This window comes from Saimiri boliviensis, chromosome 2 (genome assembly GCF_048565385.1).
Source record: "Saimiri boliviensis isolate mSaiBol1 chromosome 2, mSaiBol1.pri, whole genome shotgun sequence".
Taxonomy (NCBI): Eukaryota; Metazoa; Chordata; class Mammalia; order Primates; family Cebidae; genus Saimiri; species Saimiri boliviensis.
In genome coordinates, this window is record NC_133450.1 from 192,048,823 (window position 1) to 192,064,561 (window position 15,739).

Consider the following 15,739-nt stretch of genomic DNA (forward strand, 5'->3'; position numbering starts at 1 on the left):
AGGAGAATTGCCTGAACCCAGGAGGCGGAGGTTGCGGTGAGCCAAGGTCGCGCCATTGCACTCCAGCCTGGGTAACAAGAGCGAAACTCCATCTCAAAAAAAAAAAAAAAAAAAAAAAAAGACTACAAATGCCTATATTCCCCACTTACAGAATTTCTTGCAGATCCACTTCCTCGTGTGTGAACTGACATATGTATCAGATTATGCATTGCAGCATGAATGAAACAGCAAGTGACTAGAAACCACCTACATGACCATCAACAGGGAATTGGTTAAACAAATTATACAATGAAACACTGTGAGGCTATCCAAAAATGAGGAAGGTTTTCACAGAACATGGAAAGACTGCCAAAGTACCTTAAATGAAAAAAAGCTAGCTACAGAACAGTGTGTAGCGTATAAGAAGGGGGCTGAAGAGAAAATCAATAACCTTATTTGCTCATACATATAAAGCAATGGCTCTCAACTGGGGGCTATCATGCCCCCCAGAGGGACATGTGGCAATGTCTGGAAACACTGAGATTATCACAACTTGGTTGCAGGGCAGGTTACTGGCACCTAATGAGGAAAGACCAAGGATGCTACTAAGCATCCTACAAAAAAGAATGATCCTGTCCAAATATGCAAGAAACTGAGTGATGGCTGAGGCCGAGTAGATGGTGGATGAGGTGACAGACTTCACTCTATACCACTGTATGTATGTGTGTGCAGTCTTATGTTTAAACCTTATGAATATATTATTCAAAAATTAAATGTAAAATGCCCTTAAAGTTTATTATAACATTGCTTTAATTATAAACCTCTTAAAAAAAAAAAAGGCTGGAATTCAGAACCATTTTTCTATGAAAAACAATGTTTACTCAGCTTAGAGAACTCTCCTCCCCTTCCTACCTGAAGCCTGCTGGTTACTCCTTCATGACTGACCCCACTGGTAGTAAGACAGGTCAAATCTCTCCCATCCTAAAAACCTTCTTTAGACCCTAAGCAAGTATCCTGCCTCCCACAAACCCAAGCCCAGTGAAAGGGCCATGTGCACTTCCTGTGTATTCAAACTACTCACTGCAATCCCACCTGGACCCCCACCCTCCAGAGAACTCTCCCGCCCAAGCCCCTGATGTGTTAACCTCCTGTGTTCAATCAGTCCTTCTCTTTCCTCTCCTTCTCTGCAGTGACACTGTTGCCAGCACTTGAAATCCTTCCTTAACTCCTGACTACTCCTTTTACCGTCCAATCTTTAAGTGCCTATGTTTCTCTGGGATCTGCCCTGGTGAAATGGTTAGGAAGAGGCAGCTCTGGAATTAGATTGCACAGGTTCAAAACCTGGCTCTTCTACTTGATAGCTGTGTGGTTTTGGGCAAGCTACTTGACCTCTGTGTCTTGGTAGTAAGAGTGCCTACCACATACAGCTGTTGTAAAGGTAAAATGAGTTGCTCCTGGAACAGGGGTTGCATATAGGTGTTCAATAAATATGAACACAGAAGTTGCAGAAATTATAGCGGTTATTCCCCTCCCTGTATCCAGGCTCTTGGGAACGTGATTTTGCAACTCCTCTCCATCAAGCAGTAAAGCCTATCTATTCTCTCAATCTGGGCTGGACTTGTGACTTGCTTTAGCCAAGAGAAAACAAAAGAAGAGATCACTATGCTTCCAATCTTAAGGACCCTGTTGCTGACCCATGAACAAGCCTGCACTAGCCTGCTGGAAGAGTAAAGAGAAGCAGTCTGGGTACCTCCATGGCCACAGCAGACATCCAAGCCAGCCCTCAGCAACAGAGTCACCTAGGTCCCTTACATAGATGTGAGCATGGTGCTGACGAGACGTACGAAGAAGCCAGATGAGACTAGAGAGGCAACACTGTGCAAAAGAAACAACTGTTGCTTTAAGAAACTCACCTGGTTTCTGGTGGTTGTCTTGTGACAATGGGTGACTGACAGTCATCTACCAAGACTAGTATCATTCTTACATTGCACATTCACTTTGGCTAATTCCTTCTACCCCAAAGTTCCCGTTGTCATCAGTGTGCCAGTAACTGCCTGAATCCTTAGGCCCAGACTCTCCAGACTCTCATCTTCAGTTCCCCGCTGGAAAGCTCTTCTTCAGGGTGGAGAGGGGTGCACAGACTCTCACTTGACCTGTGCTTGAAGGTCAGGCTCATTCCCAAACCTGGGCTTTCTGTGTGCTCTAGCACAGGGCATTCACTGCCATCATGGCCAGCCATCCAAGCCAGATCCTTGCTGTCTCCCTTAACCCCTCCCCAAGGGCCAGTCACTAACTCCCTGAATATACTTCCTGAATATATCACCAAGATCACTCGCTGATTTATTCCCTGAATATATCAAACTCATCTGGGTGCCCTCCTGACACTGTCTCCATTCTGGTCGATGCCACCATCACCTGTCACTCAGACTGCAGCAAACTCCACCTAACCAGCCTTTTTGATTCTAGCTTAACTCTCTATTCTCACACTTCAAGGAAAGTAATTTTTCCAAAACATAAATTTGATCGTCACGCATTCTGCCTAGAACCTTCCATGGCTTCCTATTACCCAAGGACAGCTAGTGTTTCTCAGCCCCACCCCCCCACCCCCCCACCCCCCCACCCCCCACTACCTGCCATGTGCCTCCTCTCCAGGGAGGACAAGTACATCATTCTACTCATACATCATTCTACTAGTCCTACCAGCTCGTGCACCGAAGCCTTTGCATGGGCCTCCCCTCCTGCCTTTCCCACATCCCACTTGTTCTGTCCTGGCTAATTCTTAGGCATCCGCAGGTCTCCACGTGGATATCAACATCATTTCTACCAGATACCTTCCCCCATGGCTCCAGAGCTACTCAAACCTGTCCGGTCAAGCTCATTCCTTTGCCTGGCCTGCCCACCACTGCCGTGGGTGGGGACTGTGCCGGGGTCTCACAGGATCCTCAACGCCAAGCCAGGGAGGGAAGGCAGGTTGTGAAACCCTTGCTGCAGTAAGAAATAAATTAAACCTCTAAGGTTCAGAGTCTCTACGATTCCATTCGCAGTCTCCAGATTCTATTCTGAAAGGCCACAGTTTCTAAGAATCTGATTTTATGTTAATTCAAAAGTATTTCCACGTCCGCGCCCGAAGTTTATAAAAAAACTACGCAAAGTTTACCGTTCCAACTCTAAGGAGTCCTTAACTCTTTACCTCCCGGAGCATCTGGCCGCCGGGGACCGCGTCCCGGACCAGCGCCTAGCACCACTCTGGTCCCGGTCCCCCGGGCCCCGCCGCCTCACCTGGCCGCCTGCATGAGCGCGCTCCAGCCGTAGTGGTTACGGCTGTTGACCGAGGCGCCGCGGCGCAGCAGGAAGCGCACCAGCGGCTCGTGGCCCCCGGCCGCCGCGAACTGCAGCGCGGTATTGCCCGCCTCGTCGGAGCAGTCCACAGGCACCGGAGCGCCGACCGTAACCGCTGCTGAGGCCCCGGACCCGGCCGCCTCGGCCCCCGCCGGCTCCGCCCCCGCCTCCGGCTCCGCGCCGCGCTCGGCTGGCTCCGCCGCCCCCGGTTCCAGCAGCCGCCGCGCGGTCTCCGTGTCGCCCTGGTCACACGCGCGCAGCAGCAGCTGAAAGGCCGGGGGCAGCCCGCCTTCGCCCATCGCCGCCGCCACGCGCGGCCCGCACCGGTCCGCCCTGCCAGCCGCGCCGGCTCCGCCCCCGGATACCGCCCGCCGGCGCCCCCTTCCGGCCACCCCCCGCGCCGGGCGCCTACTGTGTGCCGGGCGCGCGCCGGAGCCGGGGCCGCGCGCCTACTGTGTGCCGGGCGCGCGCCAGAGCCGGGGCCGCGCGCCTCCTGCGCCCTCGTTCGGGGGTCCAGGGAAGCTCAGGAGCGCCCGCCCCAGGCCCGCGTGTCCCTTTCTGCTTCTTCGGCGTCCGCCCGCCTCACTGTCCGGGAGCTCCGGAGACTTTCTGCCAGGGCAAAGGTAGGAGCGGCGGCCCCAGCCCCTCCGCACGCTGCGGCCAGGGCCCCGCGCCCGAGTCTGGGTCCGCAGCTGCGTGGGCCTTGACTTGAACAGCGGACTCCGCTGACCCTCCGCAGCCCGTGGCACTGAACCTCCCCTTCTTGAGCAAGGAAGCGGCCGAATTAAGGAACGAACGGGTTTATTGTGTCCTCACAGTGTCCTGCGGTGCCCTTAATGCCTCTCCTTCATCTGGGCCGGGCTGCTAGGGAGACTAGCGCCTCCTGTCCCTTCTTTCTCTCTTTTATTTCAACTTTTATTATAAATTAAAGGGTACACGTGCAGGTTTGTTACACGAGTAAATTGCGAGACGCTGAGGCTTGGGGTCCCAGCGATCCCGTCTTCCAGGCAGTAGGCATAATACTCCCCAAGTGGTTTTTCAGCCCGCAGTCCCCTCCATCCCTCCCTCGTGTAGTGATCCCCAGCGCTTATTGTTCCCATCTTTGTGTCCATGTGTACTCAATGTTTAGCTCCCACTTATAAGTGAGAACATGCAGTATTTGGTTTTCTGTTGTTGTTAGGTCGCCTGGCATAATGACCTCCAGCTGCATCCATGCTGCTGCAAAGGACATGATTTTGTTCTTTCTCAAGGCTGCATAGTATTCCATAGTTTTCCATCATATATATGCACCACATTTCTTTCCTTCCTTCCCTTCCCTCCCATCCCTATTTCCCTCCCTCCCTCCCTTCCTTTTTCCCCCTCTCCCTCCCTCCGTCCCTTCCTTTCTCCCTCTCTCTCTCCCTCCCTTTCCTTCCTTCCTTCTTTCTTTTTTTGACAGGGTCTTGCTCTGTCGCCCAAGCTGGAGTGCAATGGTGCAATCTCTGCTCACTGCAGCTTCTGCCTCCCAGGCTCAAGCAATCCTCCCACCACAGCCTCCTGAGCAGGTAGGACTGTAGGCACTTGCCACCATAGCCAGCTAATTTTTTTTTGTATTTTGGGTTGAGACATGGTTTCACCACGTTGCCCAGCTGGTCTCGAACTCCTGAGCTCAAGTTATCTGCCCACTGCAGCCTCCCAAAGTGCTGGGCTTATAGGTGTGAGCCATCATATCTGGCTCTGTACCATATTTTCTCTGTCCAGTCTACCGTTGATGGGCACTTAGGTTGAGTCCATATCCTTGCTATAGTAAACAGCACTGCAATGAACATACAGGTGTCTTTTTTGATAGAATGAATTATTTTCCTTTTGGTATATACCTGGTAGTAGGATTGCTGGGTCAAATAGTAGTGATATTTTAAGTTCTTTGAGAAATCTCCAAACTGCTTTCCACAGTGGCTGAACTAGTTTACATTCCCACCAACAGTGTATGAGTATTCCCTTTTCTCCACAGCCTTACCAGCATCTATTGTTTTTTGATTTTTTAATAAATGACATTCTGACTGGTGTAGATGATATCTCATTGTGGTTTTGATTTGTATTTCTCTGATGATTAATGATATTGAGCATTTTTTCATATGTTTGTTGGCTGCCTGTATGTCTTCTTTTGAGAAGTGTGTGTTCATGTCCTTTGGAGAGACAGAATGAACAAAGAAAACTTCAGGCCAATATTACTAATAAGCATAGCTGCAAAAATCTTCAATGAAATAGTACAAGCAGAATCCAGCAGCACATCAGAAAGTTAATTCACCATGATCTAGTAGGCTTTATTTCCAGGATGCAAGATTGGCTCAACATATGCAAATCAATAAATGTGATTCGCCATATAAACAAAATCAAAAATAAAAACTATATGATCTTCTCAATAAATTCAGAAAAGGCCTTCAGTAAAATTCAGCATTCCTTTATAATGAAAACCCTCAAAACAGATTAGGCATTGAAGGAACATACCTCAAAATAATAGCAGCCATCTGTGACACAGCCAGCATCACATTAAACAGGCAAAAGCTGGAACCATTCCCCTTGAGAACCGGACGAAGATTCTCAGCACTTCTATTCAACATAGTACTGGAAGTCCTAGCCAGACAATCAGGTAAGAGAAAGAAATAAAAGGCATTCAAATAGGAAAAGAAAAAGTCAAACTCTCTCTCTCTTCGTCGATAGTATAAATCTATGCATAGAAAACCCTAAAGCCTTTGCCAACAGGCTCCTGGAAATGATAAATTCAGTAATGTGTCAGGACAGCAAATCAATGTATAAAAAGCAGTAGCATTTTGATACGCCAATAGCATTCTAGCTAAGAATGAAATTAAGAACACAGTCTCATTTACAATGCCCAAAAGAAAATGAAATGCCTTCTCTTTATCAGTGGTCCTTGAAGTGTGTCCCGCACTGTAGCAGCACCAGCACCAGCAGTGACTCTGTTACAAATGAAGATTTTTCTGGCCCTACCCCAGATCTACTGAATGAGAAATTCTGGGTGTGGTTTCAGCCACCTGTATTTTAACAAGCCCTCTGGGTGATTCTGATGCATCCAAAGTTGGAGACCCACTGTCTGATCTTCATGGCAGGCCTGCCTGCCGGGGGGATGGCCCAGATGATCATCCCCAGGTTACAGAGGAGGCAACTGAGGCACAAAGAGGTTGTGTCTTGCCAAAGTCTCCACAACAGGAGAGCTGTGAGTAGGACTCAGTTCTTCTGTCATCGAGTCCAGCTCTCCTTCCATTCTCAACGAATATGTATTGAGTGCCTGCTATGTCCAGACACCGTTCTAGGTACTGGAAAAGCTGCAGGATTTAGTACAAGATTCTTCTGTAGCTCACAGATCCCATGAGAGCCTGAGAACCAGTTCTGGAGGTCCCACAGCCAGGAACAATGACCCAAATATCGTGCCGTAGCTGCACCCTGTAGCAAGATGGGGTTGGTTCCGGCCCTTTTTGGTATTACTGGCTTCAGATTCAGAGGCTGAGTTAGGAGTGCCTGATTGGCCCAACCTGGGTCATGTGTGCTGCCTGACAATAAAGGAGGTTGGGAAAGTGAGTTTCTGGCATTTTTGGCATCTATAATAGTGGGAGGTAGTTTCTGTCCCAGAAGGTAGGGGACTCCCAAGTGTAGGAAGGGGGTTCAGATGCTGGTCAGTCAAAAAGGATAACAAATGTCTGTTACGAAATATTCCCTCTGGACACCCTTTTTCTTTTGGGGAGCCTTTCTCCCCTACTCACAGTCTGTGAACGTCAGTGGTTAGCACATATCCTGATTGGCCTCAGCCCAGGACTTTTTTTTGTTTTAAATGGAGTCTCACCCTGTCTCCGAGGCTGGAGTTCGGTGGTGCAATCTTGGCTCACTGCAAACTCTGCCTCCTGGGTTCAAGTGATTCTCTGCCTTGGCCTCCTGAGTAGCTGGAATTAGAGGCACCCACCACTATGCTCGGCTAATTTTTGTATTTTTAGTAGAGACGAGGTTTGACCATGTTGCCCAGGCTGGCTTTGAACTCTTGACCTCAAGTGATCCTCCTGCCTCAGCCTCCCAAAGTGCTGAGATTACAGGAAGGAGCCACTGTGCCCGGCTCAGCCCAGGATTTTTCTTGAGAATGAGACCCTCTCCACTGAGGTTACTAGCTATCAAGATGTCAGGATGTTCTAAGCCAGACTGGTGTGCACTCTGCCAACACTTGAAGATAGCCTGCCCAAGAGTGAAATCACCTCAAAAGAAGCAGAACCAAGTGATAGAGAGAGATTAAGTTAGAAAATCACACCCCCCATTGTTTTTTTGTGAGGTTTATTTTGAGCAGCATTGTCCGTCACTTGCATTCCAAGCCTTAACAAATGTATGATTTACATTTTTTGTAAATGAATGGGTTCATGCTGTGCATGCTATTCTGAGTCTTGCTTTTTTCTTTTTCCACTAACAAATGGGCACCTTTCCATGTAGGTGAATACAGACTGCTGTATTTTTAAAAAATGATTGCGTGAAATACCGTTCAGCAGATGTACCATAATTTATTTAATCATTTTACCAATTTATTTTGTTTTATTTTTATTTTTTGAAATGGAGTCTCACTCTGTCATCCAGGCTGGAATCTTGGCTCACTGCAACTTCTGCCTCCTGATTTCAAGTGATTCTCCTGCCTCAGTCTCCTGAGTAGCTGAGATCACAGGGACCTGCCACCATGGCCACCTAATTTTTGTATTTTTAGTAGAGACAGGGTTTCGCTGCTGGAACAGTAGTGGTATGTGCTGAAAAAAAAAGAAAAGAAAAGATAAAGAGACGAGGTTTCGCCACATTGGCCAGGCTGGTCTCAAATTCTTGACCTTAAGTGATGTACCTGCTTTGGCCTCCCAGAGTGCTGGGATTGCAGGCTTGAACCACTGTACCCAGCCCATTTAATCATTTTAGAATAAGGCACAGTTGAGGCTGGGTGCTGTGCTTCATGCCTGTAATCCTAGCACTTTGGGAGGTCGACCCAGATGGATTGCTTGAGGCCAGGAGTTTGAGACCAGCCTGGCCAACATAGTGAAATCCCATCTCTAATATAAAAACAAAAAACAAACAAAAACCCGAGTATGGTGGCACATGCCTGTAATCCCAGCTACCTAGGCAGCTGAGGCACAAGAATGGCTTGAACCTGAGAGGCAGAGGTTACAGTGAGCCAAGATCACATTGCATTCCAGCCTGGGTGACAGAGCAAGACTCTCAAACAAACAAACAGAAACAAGGCACAGTTAGCTTACTTCCAGTTTTCTGCTCTTATAAAAATACTGCATTGGACAGCACTTGAAGCAGCCAGGGTCCCACCGGTAAACAGATGGCACATTTGGTTGAGGAGCTGGGGAATGCTTACTAAAGGACCATTTACAGAAGCGTAGGCAGGATTTACTAAGAGCCACAAGGGATGGTGCAGTACTCCAGGGCTGGTAATAGTAGAGAGCTGTTACCACCCCAGGCCGGAAGAGGGAAAGGGGAGAGCAGATACTGGAATTCTGCAAGAGAGAAAACTGCAGAGACCTACCTGATAGGAACTACAGCCTTTGGTAAAGGGACAGAGCCAACCCACAGCAACTCAGTAGGGAGCTCTTCTCAGAGGAATCTAAACCTCTGACCTCACTCTCCTCCTACCCTCTGATATCCTGCCAGTGCTCCTCATTAGTAAACCCTACTGGAAGCTAGAGGCTTGGAGCCTGCTGATATAGTTCATGCAGTCAGTCTCCTAGGGCACAGAACAGGGCGAAGAGAAACAGCAAGGGGCAAACGGACGATGTCTAGCACCTTGCTGCTACACCTGTGGTTCTTGGACCAGCAGCATTGGCATCACCACGGAGCTTGTTAGAAATGTGGCATCTTGGGCCCACGCCAGACCTACTTAACCAGAACTGGCATTTCAACAGGATCTCCAGGTGACTCACCATACGTTGAAGTTTGTGAAGCACAGATCCAGCACATCTTTCTATGCAAGTATAGCTATAGCCTTATTATTTATGAATTCTCTTCCAACCTTTTTTTCCCCCATTGATCCCTCGGCTGGTTTGGATCCTCTAAGAATCAGATGGCTAGATTTTTTTTTTTTTTTCTGGAAAAAATACCTACAAAGGATAAAGAGTATAATCCCAGCATTTTGGGAGGCCAAGGTGGGTGGATCACTTGAGGTCAGGAGTTCGAGACCAGCCTGGCCAACTTGGTGAAACCCCGTCTCACTAAAAATACAAAAAAAAAAAAAAGCCAGACGTGGTGCCATGCACCTGAAATCTCAGCTACTCAGTAAGCTGAGGTGTTAGAATTGCTGGAACCTGGGAGGCAGAGGTTGCAGTGAGTGCAGAGATCACGCCACTGCACTCCAGCCTGGGCGATAAAGTGAGATTCTGTCTCAAAAAAAAAAAAAAAAAAAATGGGAAAGGGGAAAGTGGAGGGAAAAGGTTGGAGAACCCTCAGACCATGATGCAACATAGTCTTCCTTCTCTGACACCTGAGAAAGGAGAGTGGGAAGTGAGGAGGCTTGGGTCAGAGCTTCAGACTGCAGTATAGTTCGGGGAAGTCTTAGCCAGGCAGATGGGGGATTTCTAAGCACAGGTTGTGTCCTTTATCATGTGGATGTGGCCAGGTTCTGGTACCACACCATGCTCGGTCACTGGGAGTAGCCAGAGGATACCACAGAGGATCCAACAGCATAGCCACCGGGAGCTTGCAGTGGACGGTTTCCCCTAAAAGGTCCTGAAGGGTGATCTAGGCAATGCACCTCATTGCCAACACAGTTCTATTTAACCAACTTTTTTAAATTAAAATTTTTGCTTACTTTTGAATTTTTTAGACACAGTGTCTTGCTTTATCGCCCAGGCTGGAGTGTAGAGGCTGTTCACAGACATGGTCATAGTGCACTGCAGCTTCCAACTCCTGGGCTCCAGTAATCTTTCTGCCTCAGCCTCCTGGGTAGCTGGGACTATAGGTGTGTGCCACTGTACCAGCCTCAGCTAGCATTTACTAAGTACCTTCTGTGTGCTAGGCGTTATGTGTGTTGAATGAGAGGAACATGGCCTCATGGCTCCCAGGGAATCCCACATGATTGCAGAATCGGGTGTCTGTGAGTTTTCATCATCAATTCAAAGGAAGATATCACAGTTTGGAGGATGCCACTGACAGCTTCATGGGAGAGCTTGGCTATACGTTGGGCAGAAATAATGGGTGGGATCTAGGTCGTTGTAGGAAAAAGGAGGAAACATATGGGAAGGAGAGAGCAGGCGGACAGAAAGACTAGAGGCTGATGCAGTGGATTAGGCAGGAGGTAGGGAAGGCTTAGAAGTAAAATAATCTGTGAAGAGTACAATATTTACTTTAAATGTCTAATTTTTTTCCCCTAACACAGTAATTATTGTTTTAAAGAATTCTGATGTTGTAGAAATATAGAATGCAAACTCCTTGAGATCAATGGCTTTGGACATTATTTACCTCAAATCCTCAGAATCTAGCACACCGGCTCCCAAAAAATGATATGTGATCAATAAATAATTGTTGAAAAAAAGTGAATAAATGGAATGGAAGTGAAAGGACCACAGAATCTCATCCATCAGAATTAAATATAAAATAGTTAGTGGTTTGGTAACCATTCCTTTAGATTTTTTCCCCTTTCATATGTTAACATACATTCTTTTAGAAAAATAGGATCATACTATTTATATAGCTCCATGACTTGCTTTTCTCCTCTTTACAATGCATTTTGAACACATGTGTATGTTAAATGCCTACAATTAACTCATGCTTGTAAATAGCACTGTGTTATATTACGGTACTGTAGGGATGTGCAGTATTTTATAATCTGTTGATGGAAATTCAGGTTGTTTCCAACTTTTTGCTTCTATATACAATACTGCCATAAGCCTCCTTTACCACTTCATCCTCTCAACAACCCTACTCAGGTGGTGCTGTCATTCTATCACCATTCAATAGGTGAGCAAATTGAGCCCAGAGAAGTAAAGGTAACTTGTCACACTTCAATCTGTGATGGCACTGGGTTGAGCTCAGACCAGTGGGCTCCAAGGTTGTGTTACCCCCTAAGCTAAGCTGCCTTTGGGTCTGATTGCATCCTGCCCAACAGCGAGTAGTGTGGTGGGAAATCCTGGACTGGGAGTCAGGAGACCTAGATACAAATCCTTGCTCTGCCACTTGCATGTGTGTAACCTCAGGTAAGTTGCTTCACTTCTCTTGAGCCTACATTTTCTCATCTGTCAATTGCAAGGTTGTCATAGCATTGTGAGACATAGTGAACTCCAAGTTTCTCTTCAAAGAAGCAGTATGTCAATATGCTCAGTTCTTTGTCCTCCATTTTAAAGTTTAACTTCCTTGTAGTTTCAGTAAACAACCTTTTCCACCAGTTCTAATCAGTAGTCCACATCTGTTTTCCTGGTTCCCTGCTTTGTCCTAACTCATCCTGGTCACCTGCTCCGGTCACCTGCTCTGACCTAGGTCATCCCTGGCTACCTGCTCTGACCTGCCTGTAACGGTCCCTTCCGCCAAACTACCCACCCCGCCACTCCGGCTCATACCTCTGCTCTCTTTAAAATAGCCAATTAGTATTAGTCTAGAGTGTGCAGTCTAATCCTAGCCAATAGAGGAGCGACACAGAAGTAGGGGCAACCTCTATCAGGAATAAGTACCCCTTTCACTCCATTGTCCAGGTGTGTGCTTGCCATTTTTCCATCTGTGAGCCACACCCTTCTATAGCAGTAAATTCCCTTCAGGATGACATCTCATGTAAAATATAATTAAACTTTCTGGGGCAAAGATGGCCACACAGACACAGGTTGGATATCACTCTGTACGACATGTGGTCAGGTTTTAAATACTTGGTACTTAGATTTACATACTTGTCCTTTTGGCAAAGTTGAGAATTATTTTCATACCACCAAATTTTGACAGTGTAACCCCAGGGTCTCAACACTCCTCAAATATCACACTAGGTAAAAATATTGAAATGCCACTGTTAAGAATGTCCCCTTCTCATGTACAGTGTTTGTATTTACTACAAATACTAGGTCTCTAAGACCTGGGCTTCTGTACTATGTAGCATCCCTAAGACCATGACAAAAACGAGCGTGAGAGTCAGTGGGTCTCGGACAGGAACCCGGAGTTTACCTTTTACTATCTATGTGGTTTACATGAAAAACATCTGAAAGCCAGAAATGGAAGTAATTTGCATGAGGTTGCCCAGCTAACAAGAGTGGCATTACAACTCAAAGTTAGGTCCATGGTGCTGCATGAATTTGTATCAATGTGGGAAAAAGGAATGTCTTAACTTGTGAGACATGATTGGAAACAGAGCAAAAGGGAAAAGGGAAGCTAATTAAACATCTCTGGAACCCTGTTATTTGACTGGCACTGAAGTAAACACAGGAAGGAGGGAAAAGAGGGAACTTTAGGGGATGGCAGTATAGTCACCAACTATGGAACAGTTACAGGATAACAGATCTGTGGTAGCCGTAATGGAGGTAATCCTTATTAACCACATTCCATCTCCCTAGAAGTATGTCAAGCAATTTAATGCATCATCTTATTTAATCCTTATGACCTTGCAATGAGGTAATCATAATAATAAATAATGACTACCATTTTTTGAGCATCTTTTACATATAGGGTGAACACTATGCTAAGTGTATTATAAACAGTATCTGATTTTATTTATACAACATGATTATGAGATTGGGACTGTTGTTATCCACAATAGAAAGAGGAGAATATTGAGACTTAGCGAAAACAGCATTTCTTCGATCATGCAACTGGTAAATAGAAGAAATAAATTAAAACCTGCATCATTTTATCAAAGAATCTAATCTTTTAAATGCATCACTATTCTGGCTCTCAAGTACAGATTGCTTAAAAATCCACACAAAAGCATTATTTATCAATACTCATGGTCTTTTATTTTCCTCAAAAAATAATCAGATCCAGGCCGGGTGCGGTGGCTCAAGCCTGTAATCCCAGCACTTTGGGAGGCCGAGGCGGGTGGATCACGAGGTCAAGAGATCGAGACCATCCTGGTCAACATGGTGAAACCCCGTCTCTACTAAAAATACAAAAAATTAGCTGGGCATGGTGGCACGTGCCTATAATCCCAGCTACTCAGGAGGCTGAGGCAGGAGAATTGCCTGAACCCAGGAGGCAGAGGTTGCGGTGAGCCGAGATCGCGCCATTGCACTCCAGCCTGGGTAACAAGAGCGAAACTCCGTCTCAAAAAAAAAAATTTTTTTTGCTGAGGAAATTTGTATTCCAGTGCTATTTGTTTCGCAGCACTGAAAATTTTACTTAGAACGGGGTGAAATGAGAAACTACACGACAAAGTCCAGCAGTTTACAGCACACAGTGCTCAGTAAACAGCTTTTTTCTTTTACCTGAGGCTTGAGCCCATGTCTGGTAAGGCCTAATTCTATTGCTCTTTTCTCTGCATCTGAACCTCTATTGAGAAGCATTCCAATTTGGCAAGCTGATCCAAGACATGATGAATTGTAATTCTTGTCTGTTTTCTAATCTGACCGTAGATCTTAAATGTGCTGGATGTCTGAACAGAGGCCAAAGGGCTCAGGTCCAGGCCTACCTGTCACACCCGCCTTCTGGCACCAACCAGCAGACTCTATTCTTTGTGGGAAGCAGAAGGCGCCCTGAGCACTGTGGGCAGAGCTACTTCCCTCGAGCCTAATATTAGCAGCAGGTTGTCCTGAGTGGGAACTGCTGCTTGGTTCATCCCAAAACCCCTCCCCTCCTGGAACCTGGAGGAGATTTCCTCTGGGGATACCAGTAGCCAGAGGCTGTGTGATAAAGACGACAGCAAGTCAGATTCGACTTCTCCCTGAGCCGCCAAGTTCAAGGTCGTGTCCCCTCACTGTATCTCAGACTCCACATTTGTCAAACGAGAGAATTGGACCAGATCTGTGCTTTTTAAACTTTCTGGGTTTCTTGTCTCCTTGAGAATATTTGATAAAAAAGCTCTGGACCAACTTCCCATGGTAAAACAACAACAAAAATATAGCTTACAAGCTATCCTTTTTTTTTTTTTTTTTTTGAGACGAAGTCTTGCTCTGTCACCAGGCTGGAGTGCAGTGGCATGATCTTGGCTCACTGCAACCTCCGCCTCCCGGGTTAGTAGAGACGGGGTTTCACCATCTTGGGCCGGCTGGTCTTGAACTCCTGACCTTGTGATCCACCCACCTCTGCCTCCCAAAATGCTGGGACTACTGGCATGAGTCGCCATGCCCAGCCACTCTGTCCTTCTATAGGGGGTGCAGAACGATTGTTTTCCTTGAGCTAGACACCAGCAGAGGGAGTTCTGGATTAATTTAAGATATGATTTGAAATCTCTGCTATCACTTTTGCATTCAGATAGCTGTGTAAGCATTACTTCATCAGAGAAGTTTTCCAAAACCCCTAAACTAGATCAAGTTCTACTATTCTTAGCCCTTTACCGCCCTGTAATTCTTCTTCAAAATGCTTTACACAATTCTGATTATCTTTTGAATATTTGTCTACTCCATTAGACTTACTTCATCCCTGGCAGCTCAAAGCTCCCACGACATGATCTCAGGAACAAAGTGGCAGCTTTGTGGCCTTTTTTGGTTGTCGTTTAATAGAAACAGGATCTCGCTCTGTCCCCCAGGCTGCAGCACAGTGGCGCAATCATATTTCGCTGTAACCTTGATTTCCTGGGCTCACACAATCCTCTTGCTTCAGCCTCCTGAGTACCTGGCACTATAGGCATGTGCCACCATTCCTGGCTAATTTTGAAATTTTTCTGTAGAGATGGGGGTTTTGCTATGTTGACAAGTCTAGTTTCAAGTGATCCTCCTACCTCAGCCTGGGATTACAGGTGGGAACTCTCATGTGTAGCCTTCATGGCCTTTTGCACCTAGCCTCGGAGGTCACAGAGCCATCACAAGGTGAGCTAGGTGAGAGTTTACTATTCAAGGACTCCAAAGAGTATAGCAGAGGGTGGGCCTGCAGGAGTCAGTGGGATAGCCTGGTGTCTGCTGACCTCATCGCATCTCCATCTCCTCATCTAGCAAACACATGAGCACGTACCATGTATTTGACACTGTACTAAGCTCTAGGGTCATTAGGTGACCATAGCTCATACTTTAATCCCTTACATTCTTTCTGTTGTAAGGCCAGGGTGTAAATTAAACACAGCCCAATGTACCAAGTGCTGTAACAAAGTGTGATGATGGGTATGGGTTGAATTGTATACCCCCCAAAAACACTTTGAATACCTAAGCCCCAGAGCCTGTGAAGGTGCCTTATTTGAAAATAGAGTCTTTAGAGATGTAATCAAGTTAAAATGAGGTCATTAGTGGGCCCTCAACTGATATAACTGCTCTCTGAAGGAGAAGAGTAGAAGAAACACACAGCTCTA

At 46.5% G+C, this 15,739-nt stretch overlaps 1 protein-coding gene across 7 annotated transcripts in view; it reads right to left on the minus strand.

Moving 5' to 3' along the window:
- The window catches only part of ANKS6 (ankyrin repeat and sterile alpha motif domain containing 6), a 90,324-nt gene extending 86,660 nt beyond the window's left edge, over positions 1 to 3,664 (minus strand). For all 7 annotated transcript variants that reach the window (XR_012516649.1, XR_012516647.1, XR_012516648.1 and 4 more), the window contains exon 1: positions 3,259 to 3,664. Coding sequence is in view for 3 of the 7 variants with exons in the window: in XM_039474986.2 (XP_039330920.1) it covers positions 3,259 to 3,617 (359 nt within the window). In the remaining 4 variants the exon portion in view is untranslated. The remainder of the gene's footprint in view (positions 1 to 3,258) is intronic.
- Between the last annotated feature and the right edge of the window lie 12,075 nt (positions 3,665 to 15,739).